Source organism: Lepidochelys kempii, chromosome 1 (assembly GCF_965140265.1).
Source record: "Lepidochelys kempii isolate rLepKem1 chromosome 1, rLepKem1.hap2, whole genome shotgun sequence".
Taxonomy (NCBI): domain Eukaryota; kingdom Metazoa; phylum Chordata; order Testudines; family Cheloniidae; genus Lepidochelys; species Lepidochelys kempii.
The window spans coordinates 322,352,304-322,372,050 of NC_133256.1; the positions used below are offsets into that span (position 1 = coordinate 322,352,304).

Sequence of the window (19,747 nt, forward strand, 5' to 3'; positions counted from 1 at the left end):
ATTAAAGAACAGCTATTTGTTATGAATTACAAGGTCCTGCTCTCAGCCATGGTTTTATAAGCGTATAGGAGTTTATAAGGAGAACATTGCAAAACCCATGATAATTATCAAATGTTTCAACTCCATGAGTAAGCCTAGACTGTCCTGCATTGGCAGTTTTTTGTCTCTAACACTTGTGAAAAGAGTTGTACTGACAGTATTTAAGACTGAAGATCTCCTTCTACCAGTATAGCAGGTACAACGTGGACAGCAGCAGGACAGCCTTTCCACATTGTCTCACCAGTGTGCCCTCCATCCTGACCTGCAATGACCACTTCTAAATATGACAATGTAATTCAGCCTCCAAGCCTATTCAAGGTCTCATCCAACTCCCACTGAAGTCATTGGGAAACTCTCCAGTGAATTCAGTGGGAGTTGAATCAAGCCCTCAATCCTTGGCCTCTGCTAAGACTTCAAACCAGCACTCCAAACAGTGTTCCCTGCTACAGTGATATTTGTGATACTGAACGCTGTACCCTATGAACAAACCTTAGACCATCATCTCAACTCTCACGCTGCAGGAAAGCTAACAGGTGGTAACAGTTTCCAAAGCATGAGCCTATAGACTTATCCATCAAAACACTGAAAATTTGGATTTACACCAGTGGCCTACAGACAAAAAAAAAGAAATCGCAAAAAGCCAAACATTGCCCATCTTACTAACGAGGTCAGTTCCGCTGACCAATACAGGACTGCTTGTGTAAGAAAAGGGAGTGGGATTCTTACTTTATTACCATAAAATATTAAAGTTCACAGGAAGCATATTACCATTCTATGGCAATCACCTAAAAGGAACTTAGAATAAAATATGAAGTTGTGGTATCCCAATACTTCTTTGGCAAAATTTTAAGTATAAAATTAAGATGGAAGCTCAGCTCCCTGGTCTTTCACTTCATACTCTCTGAATTAAAGTGTAATTGTGTTACAAGTCAAATCAGTTTGCTGTCTTTCACCTATTATTTAGTGGCTATTTTTTCTGCATCATAAAGCAGCCATGTTTGCAAGGCGCCATGTAAATTTATAGCATTATACAAATGATTTTAACACTGAATGCGAATAGTAACACCTTCACATAATTGGTAACCAGGCATTCTCTCTACATTGTAGGCCAAGTATTGAAACAGATGAATCAAAAATCACACAGTCTATTAGGAAAACTGCTTGAGAAGTCTCCACAGTATCTGGCTCTAGTCTAGAAAATGCTGTCATGGTTTATGCCAGGGGTAGACAACCTATGGCACAAATGCCAAAGGTGGCACGTGAGCTGATTTTCAGTGGCACACTCACTGCCTGGGTCCTGGCCACTGGTCCAGGGGGCTCTGCATTTTAGTTTAATTTTAAATGAAGCTTCTTAAACATTTTATAAACCTTATTTACTTTACATACAACAATAATTTAGTTATATATTATAGACTTAAAGAAAGAGACCTTCTAAAAATGTTAAAATGTATTACTGGCACGCGAAACCTTAAATTAGGGTGAATAAATGAAAACTCAGCACACCACTTCTGAAAGGTTGCCGACCTCTGGTTTATGCTCATGGGCCACAAATTATCCCCACATTAAAATACTAGCTGTACTTAAGTTACTAAGGGACAAATTCTGCAGTCTTCACTTCAGAAAAGCTCCCATTGATTTAAGGACTGCAGAATCTGCCCCAATATCATTACAAAAGAAATTTTTAAAAAAAATCTTACATTTGCAAATTCTGTTTTATTTTCATTTATTTCTCTTTTCAGTTGTATACTACAAATGACACACAATACCTCTTTGTAAGAAGACATAATCCTTTCAATGGCATCTGCTCCAGAGACCAACAGATTTCGTGAAGTAGTAAAGGCTTCTGTTCGCTCACTAACCATTGCTTGTTTATGGCCATCTTCTAATTCTAAAAGCAAAAAATGTTCTTCTGTTCAAATATTCTTCTGAAAAATATCTCTACAAATTAAATTATGGTTAAAATGTGAGCCATTATTAAAATAGATATTAAGTTAAGAACACTAACTCTATGAAGACAACTTTCTGAAAGGAATCAGAAAGGCAAGCAATTAGCATAAAACTTCTAGTAACAAAGAAAAAATGGGAGTATGAGAAATTCTTCTTACACAGATCATCCTTTTTTCTTTTTAACACTCATCAGCCTCTTTTTCTTTTTAATATACCATTACTCAGTCTGAGTTTTACCACAACTGTAATGAGTCAAACCTAAGTAATGTTCTAAAACAGAATTTCAGTTTCATTGTTTTGTTTTTACTAGTACTGCTATTATTCATTTTTAACCTTACTTAATTCTTCAACTCCACTTAAAAAGGAGCATTCATACTGATGCACATTTGGCAAAATTAGAATATTTTATAAGAATGCAATTAACTGTCAGTAAGTTTCTATATTCCTCTTGGTAGTATTAGAGGGATCTGTGTTTGAGTAAAAGCCTTCTTTCTCACACCCAGTTTCTCTGTCTGTCTGATCCCATAATGAAGTCATTATCCTTTGTTTATAACATTGTAACCTGTTAACATGAAAATTCTTCTGAATCAAATAAGAGCAAGAAGAGATGTGTTGTGAGAAAATACCCTGAACAACTGACAAAGGCAAAAATGGCAGCTGAAACTAGAGAGGGCATGGGAAAAAGAAACACTTTTATGTTTTAAGTATAATATCTTCACATGAAGTGTTTGTTTTTACCAGAGTAAAATTCATTAAGTGTTTCAAGCCTGGAGTCCAACTCTGCTACTGTGATATCTCTTGCCGTCATCACACCCACAGAAACTGCTATACAGCACAGAGCCAATCTGTAATTTGCTCCTCCACAAAATCATCAAGATAATAATGTAGCTGAATTTTTTAAGAATGAATAATGTATAATCCTTAATATCTGCAACTAAGCAAATTAAGATGACAATATATGGTCAACCAAATGTAAAATTTTAGGTTGCAAAAGGGGTTTGGGGAGGATATGCAGATTGGAGCTTCTGTCTTTCTCTGAAGTATGGCTACTGCCAGACACTAGGCAAGCCACACTAGTAGGCTGATCCAGTATGCCAACTCCTATATCAGGAATTGTTATTAATAACGTCTATTAGGCTGGCTCAGTGCTTTTAGTCAAGAAAATCTGTGAGCAGTTTCCTACAGGTGTAACATGATGGTCACTTTATGTGCTGTTCTATGGCAGGTAATGATAAAGCAACATAAGCAAAATTTTCTTATGTAGCGAGTGGTTCTCTCACCTCCATGACAAGGTCAGACTCTGCAGTGTTTGAAATCCCGTACCATAAATCTTGTACCAAATCTCATTGTACCTGTCTGTATCTTCTTTTTGCTTTTGAAGCTCCTGATACCCAAACACTGGTTTGTTTTAATTTATCAAGTCACCAAAAAAAACCCTGGTTAAATACATCCTTGGTATAACTCCACTTACATCAATGAAGATACACCAGAGATAAGTATAAACATTTCGGGCCAAAATTATTATATAGAAAGTTACTGTCATATACGTAAGACCCCAATTTGGCCTCCCTTTGTCTCAAAATTCAATTTCTGAATTATTTAAGAAAACTGTGGCTATTCAGACTTTTTAGTTTAAGTTATGCCAAGTCAATAGTGTGTCACCCACCACACTGGGATATACACATCTGGTACACAATGAGAGTCATGCCTTTCTAGAAAAGGACAGAACCTTCCTGAGTTAGGGTGTGATCCTAAAACCCTCACTCATATAGACAGTCATGTAAATTGTCACATTTACTCCAATTGGAGGATTCATGTGAATAAGGGTCTCAGTAGTGTTGCCAATTCAGTAGCACAAACTAAAAAAAAAAATTATAACTCTTTCTTGGCAGATAACCAAGTTTTACTGATCTAGCCAGCATTTTAGATGTCATTGTGGGTTTAAAATTGGGTAAATTTGAAGAACTTTAAACTGTTCCAGAACACAATTCTCAATTATTGCATGACTGAAATCAAACCACCAGACCTGCCCAAAATAACTTTTCTTGATCATTTTCTCCAATATTTTTCATATATAGGCTTTTCCTTCTGTGTTAGAGGAAGTGCAGACTTTACAACAGACTAGGCCAGTCTAGTATCTAACCTCTGTCAGTAGTTTAACATGTTCCCCACTTATAAAACTTCTTAATCCCATTTGTTTTATGGAAAAAACATATCTATTGTGCCTAATGAAATTAAAGTCTCATTGTCATTAATGTTTAATTTCCAGGGAACTAACTACATTCAAGATATTTTGGTCTACTGGTATTTTTTGTATGATTCCTTTTGCATACTAGAGTACTTAGAGAAGAGTAGAGTATTGGGGTGAGGGATAGCTCAGTGGTTTGAGCATTGGCCTGCTAAACCCACGGTTGTAAGTTCAATCCTTGAGGGGGCCATTTAGGGATCTGGGGCAAAAATTGGGGATTGGTCCTGCTTTGAGCAGGGGGTTGGACTAGATGAGCTCCTGAGGTCCCTTCCACCCCTGAGAGTCTATGATACTTACAAAATGTATATACTGTAACAGCGAATGGATATCAGTAAAGGTAGCACTAGCTCTGATGTGTGTGTGTTTTAAATACATACAAATACCCAATTTTTTTTTGGCAACAGTGAAAAGGCTATTGTTGTATTGATGCAATCCCTGCTGTCTGAAATCACATCTATGTGAACAGATGTGATTTCAGGCATGATCATAAGTTCTAAACACTAGCTATTCGGTTCCAAACACTTCCTGGATTCTAATGGGTTTATTCATCAATGACAGTTCTAGTTTCCATTCCTGAGATTTTAACCAACTTCATTTGCCTTCCACACTTGATCTGATTGGATACAGTACTATTTCTCCAACTAATCTGCCTTCAGCGGTGAGCCGCACTTGTTGGATTTTTAGCATACCTGGTTTACTTCTTACCACTTGATGGGGTCAATTTGTCACCATTAATAATGCATTTCTGATCTTGTCCCTGTTCTTGTAGAATGCCTCAGGGCTCTGTAATAAGTTCTACACTTTAACATTTTGCTGTTCCTCCAAGCCTATCACTGATTTGGAGAAGACAGATTTATTTTTCTGACCTTCTGCTCTTTCCACATTTTAAACATATTTGTCAGAGGTCCATTCCTGGATGTCAGAGAATGATATGGGTGAAATATTGCTCCTTTCCTCTCTACACCTTTATAGCGGCTCTCTCTTGTTGAAGGACAACTAACCTATTTCTGATTCATGGGTGAAGGGCTAGGGAGGAGACATTTACATTTTGTGGTTAAATAATCTCTTTATCAGTTAAGGGATTCTGCTGAGCTGCGCTTATTTCCATTTTAGCAGAAAGTACATTAAATTGGCTAACATAATTTCTGTTACCAAAGTACTAAAGCACTGTTATCCTTCACTGGTTGTTGTGTGTAATATGGACCTGTATAAACTCCTTTGTTTAGAATATGATAACCAAATTTCAGAGCAGGTGAAATTTGTGCATATTGTCTGAATTTGATAAGGAATTTGGCAATTTGGTTAAATGTACTGGATTTAAAATTGATCTTTTCATATACAAAGCATTACAGAATCTTTGCATGGTGAATCTTATTGATTTTTTAAGATTTCTTATGATTCCAGTCATGTATATGGAGATTTGTTGAGCCAACTTCAAAGTCATTTGCTATCCATTTATTTAGCTTAGGTATTGCTAGGATACCTATCATTATAGTTTCTAAGCTCGAATATGCAGTATCTAAAAATGTTAAACAGGAATTTTTAATCATTGTATTCTTTTTTTGTGGATTTATCTTCTTCTGAAGTTAGTATACACTCTCAAAGTACAGCCTCAGAAACAACTCTGACATCATAATCAAAAAGGCTGACCAAGGGGGTGCTGTTGTCATCATGAATAGGTCGGAATATGAACAAGAGGCTGCTCGGCAGCTCTCCAACACCACTTTCTACAAGCCATTACCCTCTGATCCCACTGAGAGTTACCAAAAGCAACTACAGCATTTGCTCAAGAAACTCCCTGAAAAAGCACAAGATCAAATCCGCACAGACACACCCCTGCAACCCCGACCTGGGATATTCTATCTACTACCCAAGATCCATAAACCTGGAAATCCTGGGCGCCCCATCATCTCAGGCATTGGCACCCTGACAGCAGGATTGTCTGGCTATGTAGACTCCCTCCTTAGGCCCTACGCTACCAGCACTCCCAGCTACCTTTGAGACACCACTGACTTCCTGAGGAAACTACAATCCATCGGTGATCTTCCTGATAATATCATCCTGGCCACTATGGATGTAGAAGCCCTCTACACCAACATTCCACACAAAGATGGACTACAAGCCGTCAAGAACACTATCCCCGATAATGTCACGGCTAACCTGGTGGCTGAACTTTGTGACTTTGTCCTTACCCATAACTATTTTACATTTGGGGACAATGTATACCTTCAAATCAGCGGCACTGCTATGGGTACCCGCATGGCCCCACAGTATGCCAACATTTTTATGGCTGACTAAGAACAACGCTTCCTCAGCTCTCGTCCCATAACGCCCCTACTCTACTTGCACTATATTGATGACGTCTTCATCATCTGGACCCATGGAAAAGAAGCCCTTGAGGAATTCCACCATGATTTCAACAATTTCCATCCCACCATTAACCTCAGCCTGGTCCAGTCCACACAAGAGATCCACTTCCTGGACACTACAGTGCTAATAAACGATGGTCACATAAACACCACCCTATACCGGAAACCTACTGACCGCTATTCCTACCTACATGCCTCCAGCTTTCACCCTGACCACACCACACGATCCATTGTCTACAGCCAACCTCTGCGATACAACCGCATTTGCTCCAACCCCCCAGACAGAGACAAACACCTACAAGATCTCTATCAAGCATTCTTACAACTACAATACCCACCTGCGGAAGTCAAGAAACAGATTGATAGAGCCAGAAGAGTTCCCAGAATTCACCTACTACAGGACAGGCCTAACAAAGAAAATAACAGAACGCCACTAGCCGTCACCTTCAGCCCCCAACTAAAACCCCTCCAACGCATTATTAAGGATCTACAACCTATCCTGAAGGATGACCCAACACTCTCACAAATCTTGGGAGACAGACCAGTCCTTGCCTACAGACAGCCCCCCAACCTGAAGCAAATACTCACCAGCAACCACATACCACACAACAGAACCACTAACCCAGGAACCTATCCTTGCAACAAAGCCCGTTGCCAACTGTGCCCACATATCTATTCAGGGGACACCATCACAGGGCCTAATAACATCAGCCACACTATCAGAGGCTCGTTCACCTGCACATCCACCAATGTGATATATGCCATCATGTGCCAGCAATTCCCCTCTGCCATGTACATTGGTCAAACTGGACAGTCTCTACGTAAAAGAATAAATGGACACAAATCAGATGTCAAGAATTATAACATTCATAAACCAGTCGGAGAACACTTCAATCTCTCTGGTCACGCGATTACAGACATGAAAGTTGCGATATTACAACAAAAAAACTTCAAAACCAGACTCCAGCGAGAGACTGTTGAATTGGAATTCATTTGCAAATTGGATACAATTAACTTAGGCTTGAATAGAGACTGGGAGTGGCTAAGTCATTATGCAAGATAACCTATTTCCCCTTGTTTTTTCCTACCCCCCCCCTCAGAGGTTCTTGTTAAACCCTGGATTTGTGCTGAAAATGGCCCACCTTGATTATCATACACATTGTAAGGAGAGTGATCACTTTAGATAAGCTATTACCAGAACGAGAGTGGGGTGGGGGGAGAGAAAACCTTTTGTAGTGGTAAACACCCATTTTTTCATGCTTTGTGTGTATAAAAAGATCTTCTATACTTTCCACAGTATGCATCCGATGAAGTGAGCTGTAGCTCACGAAAGCTTATGCTCAAATAAATTGGTTAGTCTCTAAGGTGCCACAAGTACTCCTTTTCTTTTTTTGAAAGTACAAAGAGTTGCACATGTTTCAAGTACATAAGAGGTTGTTACAAGGAGGAGGGAGAAGAATTGGGTTTAAACTTCAACAAGGGAGGTTTAGGTTGGACATTAGGAAAAACTTCCTGTCAGGGTGGTTAAGCACTGGAATAAATTGCCTAGGGAGGTTGCGGAATCTCCATCATTGGAGATTTTTAAGAGCAGGTTAGACAAATACCTGTCAGGAATGGTCTACATAATACTTAGTCCTGCTATGAGTGCAGGGGACTGGACTAGATGACCTCTTCAGGTCCCTTCCAGTCCTATGATTCTATGTAATAAGCAAATAATTTTTTTTTTTGCTTGTTACTACTTCTTAATTTAACACATTCCCCTTGCCTCCTGCTCTGCCAAACTGCATTTTTTCCCTGACTTTTAAAAAAAAAAAACACATTTCAAACAACTTTAAAATCAGGGCCTCACTTCGCTCTCATTGCTGGAAGATCTGGACATGATTTTCAGAAGACCTGAATAGTTCTGTCATAAAAGCCTATAACCTGAGCTTCACATCCCTTTCTGTACTCTACTTGAGGTGAGAGGAGATGCTGATTCTTACACAGGTCAGCACAAAACAGAATAAATAAACATTAATTAATGTTTGTGAAGCACTCTGATACTAAGGTGATGAGCAAACGCCACAGAAAAACCACTAGATAGTCAGATAGTATTTAATAATATAGCAGCAGACATTCTGAGAATTGACACATCTTCCCAGCCTTGGTTGGGGCATGAGAGCTACAGCTAAAGTTACAACTTGATGAGACATCACTGCTTAGGGCCTGTGAAGAGAGGAAAGCCAGCACCTGACATTCTTGATATTGCGAATATAAAAAACAAGATTTTATTTTAAAGTTTGTGAGACCATCTTCATACATCAAAAAGGGCAGTAAATGGTTAAAGTGATATTTATAAACTGTTTCTCCACAATTCACCTTGGCATCTTATTTGAAAAACCTATCCTTTGATTCAGAATGTATTCTGTTTATCAGGTTTAAATTCAAAGATATGTTTTTTGTCACTGATATTTCTTCAAGTGGTTTGTTTGTAAAGTTTAAACACATCCCAGGAGCTACCCAAGGATGAGGCATGCATGGTGTTTGGATATTATAGCGCGGCAGCTACAAATGGTATTAAAATGAAACGTAGTCTTCTTACGTGACTAGTCTTCTACACTAATATCTTTAAACAAACATTTGAAATTAAATAAAAGTCTTATTACCGCCATCTGCAAATCCTGTTGCTGTGATGATAGGTACCGCCACCATAATCAAACCACAGCTACTCCAGACGTACTTCATCAGGAACTGCTCTATCATGATGTACCACAAACGTTTAGACAATATGAGGTTCATTTGGTCTGCCAAAGCCTTGTAACTTTTCTGTAGTTGTTTCATCTCCACCTATAGTTAAAAAAATGTAAGTACTTACACAGAATAGTAAATATTAATATACATATAGGTACAATACACACACACGTACTTATAATATAATCAAATAACCAGTGTTCGGATTTGAATTCTTCACTATACCTTGCAATCAGTACTGCAAGCTATGTGGTATCTGTTTACACAAAGGGCCACATTCTCAGTGTAAATCAGCATAGCTCATGGAACTCATTGGGCCTGATTCTGATTTACACCAATGCCCCTTTACCTCACTCTGGCAGTTTTCCACCCACTTCACAGTACCAGAGCAAAATACAAGTGAGTGATAAAAGCTGTTCCTTACCATCAAAGTAAAACTAATTCTACATGTTTAATGAAGAGGAATAGGCAACATTTGGGGACTCAAGCCTGCAAAATTCCAATTTATTCCAATGAGAGTTTTGCCTGAGTAAATCTGCAGAACCAATACCTCCAATTGGTATTTCATGTCTTTCAGCAATGTGCCAAGAGGAAGTGATAATCTACATCAAGGAAATGAGTCAAGAATAGTGACAAATCAAAAAGAAAAGGAGTATTTGCGGCACCTTAGAGACTAACAAATTTATTTGAGCATAAGCTTTAGCTCACTTCATCGTATGCATTCAGTGGAAAATACAGTGTATTTTCAGTGTATTTTCCACTGAATGCACCCGATGAAGTGAGCTGTAGCTCACGAAAGCTTATGCTCAAATAAATTTGTTAGTCTCTAAGGTGCCACAAGTACTCCTTTTCTTTTTGCGAATACAGACTAACACGGCTGCTACTCTGAAAAGTGACAAATCAGTATGACATAATGCAGTCAATTTGAGCCCACACAAAAGTGGGAATCGGAAAAAAAGTGTTGAATTTAATGTTTATTTGAGCTGCAGTTAATGCAGTGCTGCAGACAATTTTTGGTGCTCATTGCTACTATAAAAATTAAATGTTTATGTTGTCTTATTAATACTTTAATTAATACTGACCAAACGGGTAGTGTGAAATTTTGCCATTTTCTTTTTCACATTATGTGAAACTTTTTTAAAAGCCATTTTAAACACAATGCAGTCAAAATTCACAATATAATTTTGAAAATTTCTTCAACATGCTGATTTTTAAATTATGTTACTTTTATGTAACTGATAACCCAAATAGTGTACTCTATTTCAGCAACTTTAGGACTGTAGTGACAACAATTTTCCTTAGCTATCTATACAAGACAATGTCAAAGACTGTGTTGCCATCTAAACTATAGCAAAGTTTTCTTCTAGATTACTGTGTGCTACTGATTTTTGCATTTAGAGAAATAGTATTTCTGTATCATTAAATATTCTTAGTTAATAAAATAGGGGAAAAATAAGAGGCAGGAAAGGTTAAGAGCTAGGGCACCTTTTGGAAACGAGACAGAAAAGGGAAACTAAAATTTACTAGAGAAACGTGATGCTGCTCAGAAGTAGGAATACTTTAAAAGAAAAATAAAATGGAGAATACTCTATACTTCTGTCTCTCTCCAAACAATGTGGGAGAGTATATATCGTAAACAGGTTTAGGAATCAGAGGAATTCATATCCCTCACAGAGGAGAGGGCGAGGGCACATGACCACCCTTATTACAGTAGATCAACATCTAGTAGTACAGCAACAGTTCTGAATCATCCCAGATTTTAGTCCTTGCCTTTATTTCCATTTTACCTTGTGTCCTCTGTAGAAGGCGATCTCTTCCACATTGGCTATAATCCGCGAATGGACGTACCGTAGATAACCCTTTCTATGAGCTTCCTCTGCGACCAGCTTGCCAAATTTGGGTGAGCACGCTTTCAGTACTCTCGCCGTGGCATACACCACAAGCCCTGCCAGCAGCGTAGGCCCGATGGGGTTTGCTCCCCTGGACCTGGCGGTCTGGATAAGACTATAGGATGTCAGCACCACATCCAGGATGGGTTTGGTCAGGTTGGAGTACAGGTGTGCCACCGACTGGGAGAACATCATGATGTCCTCGGTCAGGGACTGGTCAGGGTTCGCCAGCCTCCCATCCATATTGATCACCTTATAGTAAGTTTGATTGGCAAAGTAGGTCTCATAGGCATGATCCACCAGGCGGGTACGGAAGGCTAGGGCCAGCTTGCACTCCAGGTACCGTATGGCGCTGTTCACGAAAGTGGCAGGAATTGCAATCATGAGCCACTTGATTAATTTGATGGCAAAGCTCCTGGGCTTCTTCTCCACGATGCTCTTGACGATCTTCCCATCCAGCCCGGCCACGTAGATGGAGAGGAAGGTCCGGGAGACCAGAGCCACCGAGTGGAGGCAAAGCCAGCCCGATTCGGTGCTCACAAGCTTCGGGAAGAGGATCTTACGAAGTTCCAGCAGCTGCCTGAAAAATTCCGCATTCACTGCTGGGGAGGCTCTGCCCCGGATCCGGCTGCAATGCAGCGGCTCCTCTCCCCCTCCCGCCCGGCAGGCAGCCTGCAAGCCCTTTTCGCAGGCTGTCTGCTGCAGGCGCTTGCGGAGGACGGGGTAGAGGATGTTCAGCCCATATGCCGCAGCCACCAGGCACGCAGCCCGCTTGGCCGCGCTGGATCCGCTCCACTTCCCTCGCCCGGTTGCGGCACGCAGCAGCTGGGTCATGTCGCACAGCCGCAGGGACCGCCGCGGAGCAGGGATGCTCTGGCGCTGGGTCATGCCCAAGAGGAAGACCGCCGAGGAGGGACGTTCATGAAGCCCGGGCATGCCTCATGCTCTGCCGCGGCGCCTTCCCCGCCGCCCTTGCTGGAACAGAGGCGAGGGGACGGACGCCGGCTCCCAGGGCCGGATGGTTCCCTCCGATGCACCGAGAGCTGCCGCCTGCTGAGATCCGCCGCCGCCAACTCCGCCTCCGCCGCCCGCTCATTGGCTGCGAAGAGCTGGGGAACCCACCGCTTCCCTCTGGACCTTTCCCAGCCCCGCGCGGCGCGCTCTGAATCCTGCGCCCGGAACAGGGCCGGTCCGTGCTGGCAGCACCCGATTCATGCAGCTCAACTTGGGCTAGGTATTGGCCTTGGCAGGAGCGTCGCTAGACACTGGGAGGACCACCCAGGAGGCGCATCAGAGGTTGAGGGGGTGGGGAAAGAGTCACCAATGGGCTGCTGATTTTGCAAGTGTATCACTTCTAGATTTACCTCCAGAGAGAGGAACAAAAGGGGAACTGAAGGGAGGAGGGAAGGTACTTGGGAGCTACCTAAACTCTTCAGTAAAAGAACTAAAAAAGAGCCACTGTGGCTTCACAACTATGTAAAAGAAGCAGAGAGATAAAAAGGCATCTTTTAAAAAGTGGAAGTCAAAGCCTAGTGAGGTAAATAGAAAGGAGCATAAACACTGCCAAATTAAATGTAAGAATGTAATAAGAAAAGCCAAAAAGGAGTTTGAACAACAGCTAGCCAAAAACTCAAAAGGTAATAACAAATACATCAGAAGCAGGAAGCCTGCTAAACAACCAGTGTGGCCCCTGGATGATCCAGATACAAAAGGAGCACTTAAAAATGATAAAGTCATCACAGAGAAACTAAATGAATTCTTTGCTTCAGTCTTCATGGCTGAGGATGTTAGGGAGATTCCCAAACCTGAGCCGTCTTTTGTAGGTGACAAATCTGAGGAATTGTCACAGATTGAAGTGTCACTAGAGGAGGTTTTCGAATTAATTGAGAAACTTAACAGTAACAAGTCACTGGGACCAGATGGCATTCACCCATGAGTTCTGAAAGAACTCAAATGTGAAATTGTGGAATTATTAACTATGGTTTGTAACCTGTCCTTTAAATCAGCTTCTGTACCCAATGACTGGAAGATAGCTAATGTAACGCCAATATTTAAGAAGGGCTTTAGAGGTGATCCTGGCCATTACAGACCGGTAAGTCTAACGTCAGTACCGGGCAAATTAGTTGAAACAATAGTAAAAAATAAAATTGTCAGACACAGAAGAACATAAATTGTTGTGCAAAAGTCAACATGGTTTCTGTAAAGGGAGATCACATCTTACTAATCTATTAGAGTTCTTTGAGGGGGTCAACAAACATGTGGACAAAGGGGATCCGGTGGACACAGTGTACTTAGATTTCCAGTGTGAAAGTAGAATAAATTATATTGAAATTATAATTCATTAAAGAAATGCTGCTTGAAGAGTTTGTTGAAATATAGTTGTCAGGAAGAGAAACGTTAAGGAGTGTGAGACAATGGGTCCTCAAACTAATTAACTTAGAACTCCTACTAAGCTAGGAGATTGGTAAACGTTAGTATGCACATAAGATATGTATGTATATTTGTCAGTTTCTGCTTCCTTTTGTCTCCTATGTTAAATTGGCTTTGGCTTCTGTATAAATAAGTTAGCTTGAGCTTTTGCATGGGGCTCACATATATCTGGGTGCATTGGCAAAGCGCTTTGCTAATAAACAGAGTGATCTGACAAATTCTGTGAGCCTTGAATCTGACTTTGACAATTTGGAAGTTCCAACGAGATGGCAACCATCTTCACTGGAGCCGTGTGACTCCTGACCGTTCTTAGGACAGCCATGGCAAGCCGGCACCTGGGCATTTGGCCCGAGTGGTCCTCCGCCAGAACGGAAGGGTGCATGACCACAGTGAAGTCTATGCCATCGAACCTGTTGGTTCCCACTCTGTTCTGGTAGGGATCCCAGGATCTGACATCAGGAATCTGGTCAGGTAATTATTTCTGTGTTTTGTCCGGACTGAGGACTGTCTTGTCTCTGTGTCTATCCGTCCTCCCTGTGGTGTGTTTGAGTCTGGGCGCTGTCTCCGCCTGGGGATCGGCTGACCAAAGGGTTCCTCTCCCCACGGTCTGAGTAAGTGAAATCTGCACAATCGCAGCCACACCGTGCCTTGGGTAAAACCCTTGGTGTGAAAGCAAGGGCGATTGAGGCAGTAACCTGTGGGCTCCTTTTGTGTGTTGCACTGGGCATCGCTCTGACGAACCCGACTTTCCTTCTTGTGTGATTGGTGTGTAAAGTCCTCCTGTATGGGTAACCAGACATCTAAGTCGGGACAGTTCCCGAAAGGAACGCCGGCTCATTTTATGTATTTTAGGAAAGGTCCGGACTCCTGTAAATTTCTGGAAAAATGGTCTAGGCTAACTCAGGAGAATCCCAAAATTCAGTGGCCACTGTTAGGATCTTGGGACAAAGACCGAGTAGACGTCTTAAAAGACAAACTCGGCCAACCTAAAACTAAATTGGCAAAAGGAGAGGTTGATTGTTTCATGCAGTGGTGGGAAGAGGCAAATCATAGGTGGACAGAATCAAAACTTGCCTCTCTCAAAGATTCTGGCTTCTATCCCACCAGATACAACTCATTTTACTGTTGTTGAATTGTGCTCTGCTTTCTTTTCTGTCCCGGTTCACCCTGACTCCCAGTTCCTGTTTGCCTTTTCTTACAAGGGGCAACAGTACACATGGACCACACTGCCCCAGGGGTATACTGAAAGCCCGTCATATTTTTCCCAAGCATTAGCCCGAGACCTTGCTGACCTTGTTTTCCCGTCCAGGTCCACACTAGTCCAATATGTAGATGATCTACTCCTCTGTTCCCCTTCATTGTCTGCCTCTGAAACTGACTCTTTACTGCTCCTTACTGCCCTAGCAAATAAGGGTCACAAAGCTTCTCGCTCTAAACTACAACTCTGTCAAGCTTCTGTCACATAACTTGGCTTTCTCCTCTCCCAGGGTTCCCGTGCACTTTCTCCCACCCGCGTCCAAGCTATCCTTAGCTTTCCCCGACCCCGCTCCCCACGCCCGGAAGTTTTTAGGCATGGCTGGATTTTGCAGACAGTGGATTCCCCAATATGCCTCCCTTGCAAAACCTCTCCAGGAACTCACTCTATTCTTTGTGCCTGACCCCATGCCGTGGCCCCCTGAGGCCAATTCTGCCTTTGTTTCCCTCAAACAGGCTTTGGCTTCTGCCCCTGCCTTAGGGCTGCCTGACTATTCTAAGCCTTTTACCCTTTTCTGCCACGAACAATCTGGGTGTGCACTTGAAGTTCTCACTCAGATGCACGGAGAAAAGAACCGCCCAGTGGCTTATTTCTCTGCCAATTTAGACCCTGTTGCCCAAGGCTTACCCCCCTGGCTGCGTGCTGTGGCTGCTGCAGCGCGCCTAGTCGAAATGTCTGATTCCCTTGTTCTCCGCTCTCCTCTTACCCTCCTGGTCCCTCACTGACCTCACCCTGCTCCAAGACTTTGCCCCAGAAACGAAGAAAGAAGCCTGGGTTGCCCAAGGTTGTTCTCTACGTCCCAATTCTCTTTGGCGCTCGCCTACTGGCGCCTTTGTAGCCCCCTTTTCACTCTACCCATCTCTGGCCGCCCTGCTACATGGTGTTTCACATGTCGGAAAGGAAGGGATGGTCTCTGCTGTAACTAAGACAAGATGGTGGGCCCCCCATTTTAGCTGTTTTGCAGTCCACCACTGTGCAGCCTGTACCATTTGCCAAAGTCATAATATTGGTAAACCTGTAAAAGTGGTCCAGGGGTTCTGGGGTCTGCCTCAAGCACCATTCTTGCATTGGCAACTTGATTTTGTACAAATGCCTAAGTGTCAACAATATGAATTTATATTGGTTATGGTATGTTTATTCTCTGATTGGATTGAAGCCTTTCCTTATCGCAAGGCTGACTCACTGTCTGTTGCCAAATGTTTGTTAAATCATATTATGCCTGTCAAGGGAATTCCTGCTACTCTGTCCAGTGATCGGGGTACACATTTTACTGGACAACTTGTTCAACACCTGGACCGTATATTGCATATCAAACACCTGTTGCACTGTCCCTACCACCCACAGAGTGCAGGTGCTGTTGAAAGACGAAATGGTGTACTTAAGAATAAGCTTGCTAACATTTGTGACTCTACAGGATTAAGCTGGCCAGTAGCCTTACCATTAGCCCTTATGGACATGAGATCCACTCCATCCCAAAGGCATAAATTAAGTCCCTTTGAAATTGTTATGGGACGCCCTATGCAAGCTATGACTACCATTACTCCCATTTCTGATTTGAACTTGACTCACAGTGCACTCCTTCAGTATTGCAAGGGACTAATGCTAGCTGCAAGTCACTTTCATTCACAGGTTCGAGCCGCCTGGCCCACGGAACCCACCTCCGATGCTTGTCACAACCTCGAGCCAGGTGATTGGGTCTACGTATGGCGCCATCATCGAAAGCACACCTTGGAGCCCCGGTGGAAGGGTCCTCATCAGGTACTGCTTACTACACAGACAGCTGTTAAACTATCTGGCATCGCATTGTGGATACATGCTTCACAGTGTAAGAAGGCACCATCCCCAGAGAACCAATCACCACCTCAGGACAGCGTAGAGTCAATTTTGACTCCAGAAGACGACGTAGAAGAACAGTCTGCAATACCTTACAATCTACGCTCTCGTAAGGGTTGCCAGAAGCAGACACTGTTCCTCGGCTGCTAGTATCTTACGGTCTGGGGAGACCACGATGACAATTCTTTTATCCAGCAGCAGGTGTGGATAGCTCAGACCCTTAATATTTCTAATTGCTGGGTCTGCAGCCACATCCCAGCCCACTCTCAAACTGGCTATCCCACTAAAGTCCCCAGACCTCACTGGAGGGCCTCGTCCGTTTAACAAAATATGGAACAGCAATGACACTTGTGAAGCAGTGGGAATAAATGCATCTAAATGGATAAGTGTGGTGGAGGGAAAAGGTCATTGGTGTTGGGTGTGTAATGGGACAGGGCTGGATCTGGGGAAAAGCCATTGCCTTCAGCATATTGTGGCCAATGGTGTATGGGATTATTCAAACAAAACTAAAAAGTGGCGGGCTCGGTATGGAGATATGAATTTTTTTTTCTCAACCTGGGATCAAACAGAGAAATCAATCTCATGTTCCCCCTACAGTCATGCAAATAACACCACTCCTCGTAAGGAGAATTACTCTGTACCCTTTGGGGGATACTCCTCCTCCTTTGCAAACACCTATATGATAAATGGGTGCAACCGACCCTTCCCGGCCTTAATAGGCCATCACTGGGTGTGTGGGACCAGAGCTTATACCGCACTACCAGCTAATTGGTCAGGAATCTGTTATCCCGCCCCACAATTCCGAGTGCTAGGAACCTTCCCTCGAGAACACCTCCTCAATTTCAGGCGAAAAAGAAAGGACTTAACAGATGCCCAATGGTATGTAAATAACATAACCCCTTAACCTGGGAAGAGGCCATTGGCGGTTCCTTAATACCATTAGGGGGAGTAATACACCATGGAAAAAGACTCCTAAGGTTACAAGCAGTAGTTGAAATAATGGCAAATGAAACCGGAGAAAGTTTAAGAGCCCTGGCCAAAGAAACAGGGGCAATCCGACAAATGGCCCTCCAAAACCGTCAGGCATTGGACATAGTGCTGGCGGCAAAAGGAGGGACTTGTGCTCTCATTGGAAAAGACTGCTGTGTGTATATACCAGACAACACCAATGAAGTAATAGATTGTGCTAGCCACTTAGAGCAAATCGCATATCTTTCCCACGAAGAGCCAAGTTCTTTATGGAAGTGGCTAAGTAACCTTTTCAATTTCTCTGGCATAGGAAACTGGTTGTTTCAGGGAGCCCTAACTCTCCTGTTTGGAATCCTAGTAATTTTTGTATGTTTTCAGTTACTTTCCTGTTGTATCCAAAATTGTGTCAGGCATGCTACACAGATAGCTGCCCCAAACCAGAGTGCTAATTTGATGATTTTAAATATCACTGATGAACAAAGAGATAAAGAACGATTGATATGTGGAACCCAGTCATTATTGGTCATTGTGTAGCTTTGTGTAGACTGCGTAGACCGAAAGGAGGGATTGTGAAAGAAGAATGAATTATATTGAAATTATAATTCATTAAAGAAATGATGCTTGAAGAGTTTGTTGAAATATAGTTGTCAGGAAGAGAAACGTTAAGGAGTGTGAGACAATGGGTCCTCAAACTAATTGACTTAGAGCTCCTACTGAGGTAGGAGATTGGTAAACGTTAGTATGCACATAAGATATGTATGTATATTTGTCAGTTTCTGCTTCCTTTTGTCTCCTATGTTAAATTGGCTTTGGCTTCTGTATAAATAAGTTAGCTTGAGCTTTTGCATGGGGCTCACATATATCTGGGTGCATTGGCAAAGCGCTTTGCTAATAAACAGAGTGGTCTGACAAATTCTGTGAGCCTTGAATCTGACTTTGACACCAGAAAGTCTTTGACAAGGTCCCACACCAAGGACTCTTACATAAATTAAGTTGTCATGGGATAAGAGGGAAGATCCTTTCATGGATTGAGAACTGGTTAAAAGACAGGGAACAAAGGGTAGGAATAAATAGTAAATTTTCAGAATGGAGAGGGGTAACTAGTGGTGTTCCCCAAGAGTCAGTCCTAGGACCAATCCTATTCAAAAATGATCTGGAGAAAGGGGTGAACAGTGAGGTGGCAAAGTTTGCAGATGATACTAAACTGCTCAAGATAGTTAAGACCAAAGCAGACTGTGAAGAACTTCAAAAAATCTCACAAAACTAAGTGATTGGGCAACAAAATAGCAAATGAAATTTCATGTGGATAAATGTAAAGTCATGCACACTGGAAAAAATAACCCCAACTGTACATAAAATATGATGGGGGCTAATTTAGCTACAACTAATCAGGAGAAAGATCTTGGAGTCATCGTGGCTAGTTCTCTGAAGACGTCCACGCAGTGTGCAGCGGCAGTCAAAAAAGCAAACGGGATGTTAGGAATCATTAAAAAAGGGATGGAGAATAAGATGGAGAATATCTTATTGCCATTTATATAAATCCATGGTACGCCCACATCTTGTATACTGCGTACAGATGTGGTCCCCTCATCTCAAAAAAGATATACTGGCATTAGAAAAGGTTCAGAAAAGGGCAACTAAAATTATTAGGGATTTGGAACAGGTCCCATATGAGGAGAGATTAAAGAGGCCAGGAATTTTCAGCTTGGAAAAAAGGAGACTAAGGAGGGGATATGATAGATGTATATAAAATCATGAGTGGTGTGGAGAAAGTGAATAAGGAAAAGTTATTTACTTGTTCCATAATATAAGAACTAGGGGCCATCAAATGAAATTAATAGGTAGCAGGTTTAAAACAAATAAAAGGAAGTTCTTCTTCACTCAGCACACAGTCAACCTGTGGAACTCCTTGCCTGAGGAGGTTGTGAAGGCTAGGACTATAACAGGGTTTACAAGAGAACTGGATAAATTCATGGAGGTTAAGTCCATTAATGGCTATTAGCCAGGATGGGTAAGGAATGGTGTCCCTAGCCTCTGT

At 42.1% G+C, this 19,747-nt stretch overlaps 1 protein-coding gene across 3 annotated transcripts in view; it reads right to left on the reverse strand.

Annotated features, from left to right (window-relative positions):
* ABCD2 (ATP binding cassette subfamily D member 2) overlaps positions 1-12,451 on the reverse strand; it is a 67,840-nt gene extending 55,389 nt beyond the window's left edge. For all 3 annotated transcript variants that reach the window (XM_073328419.1, XM_073328418.1, XM_073328420.1), the window contains exons 1-3: positions 11,121-12,451; positions 9,249-9,429; positions 1,806-1,927 (exon numbers count right to left, since the gene is read on the reverse strand). In XM_073328419.1, coding sequence (XP_073184520.1) covers positions 1,806-1,927; positions 9,249-9,429; positions 11,121-12,158 — 1,341 coding nt within the window. In that variant the 5' untranslated portion in view covers positions 12,159-12,451. The remainder of the gene's footprint in view (positions 1-1,805; positions 1,928-9,248; positions 9,430-11,120) is intronic.
* Positions 12,452-19,747: the final 7,296 nt, after the last annotated feature.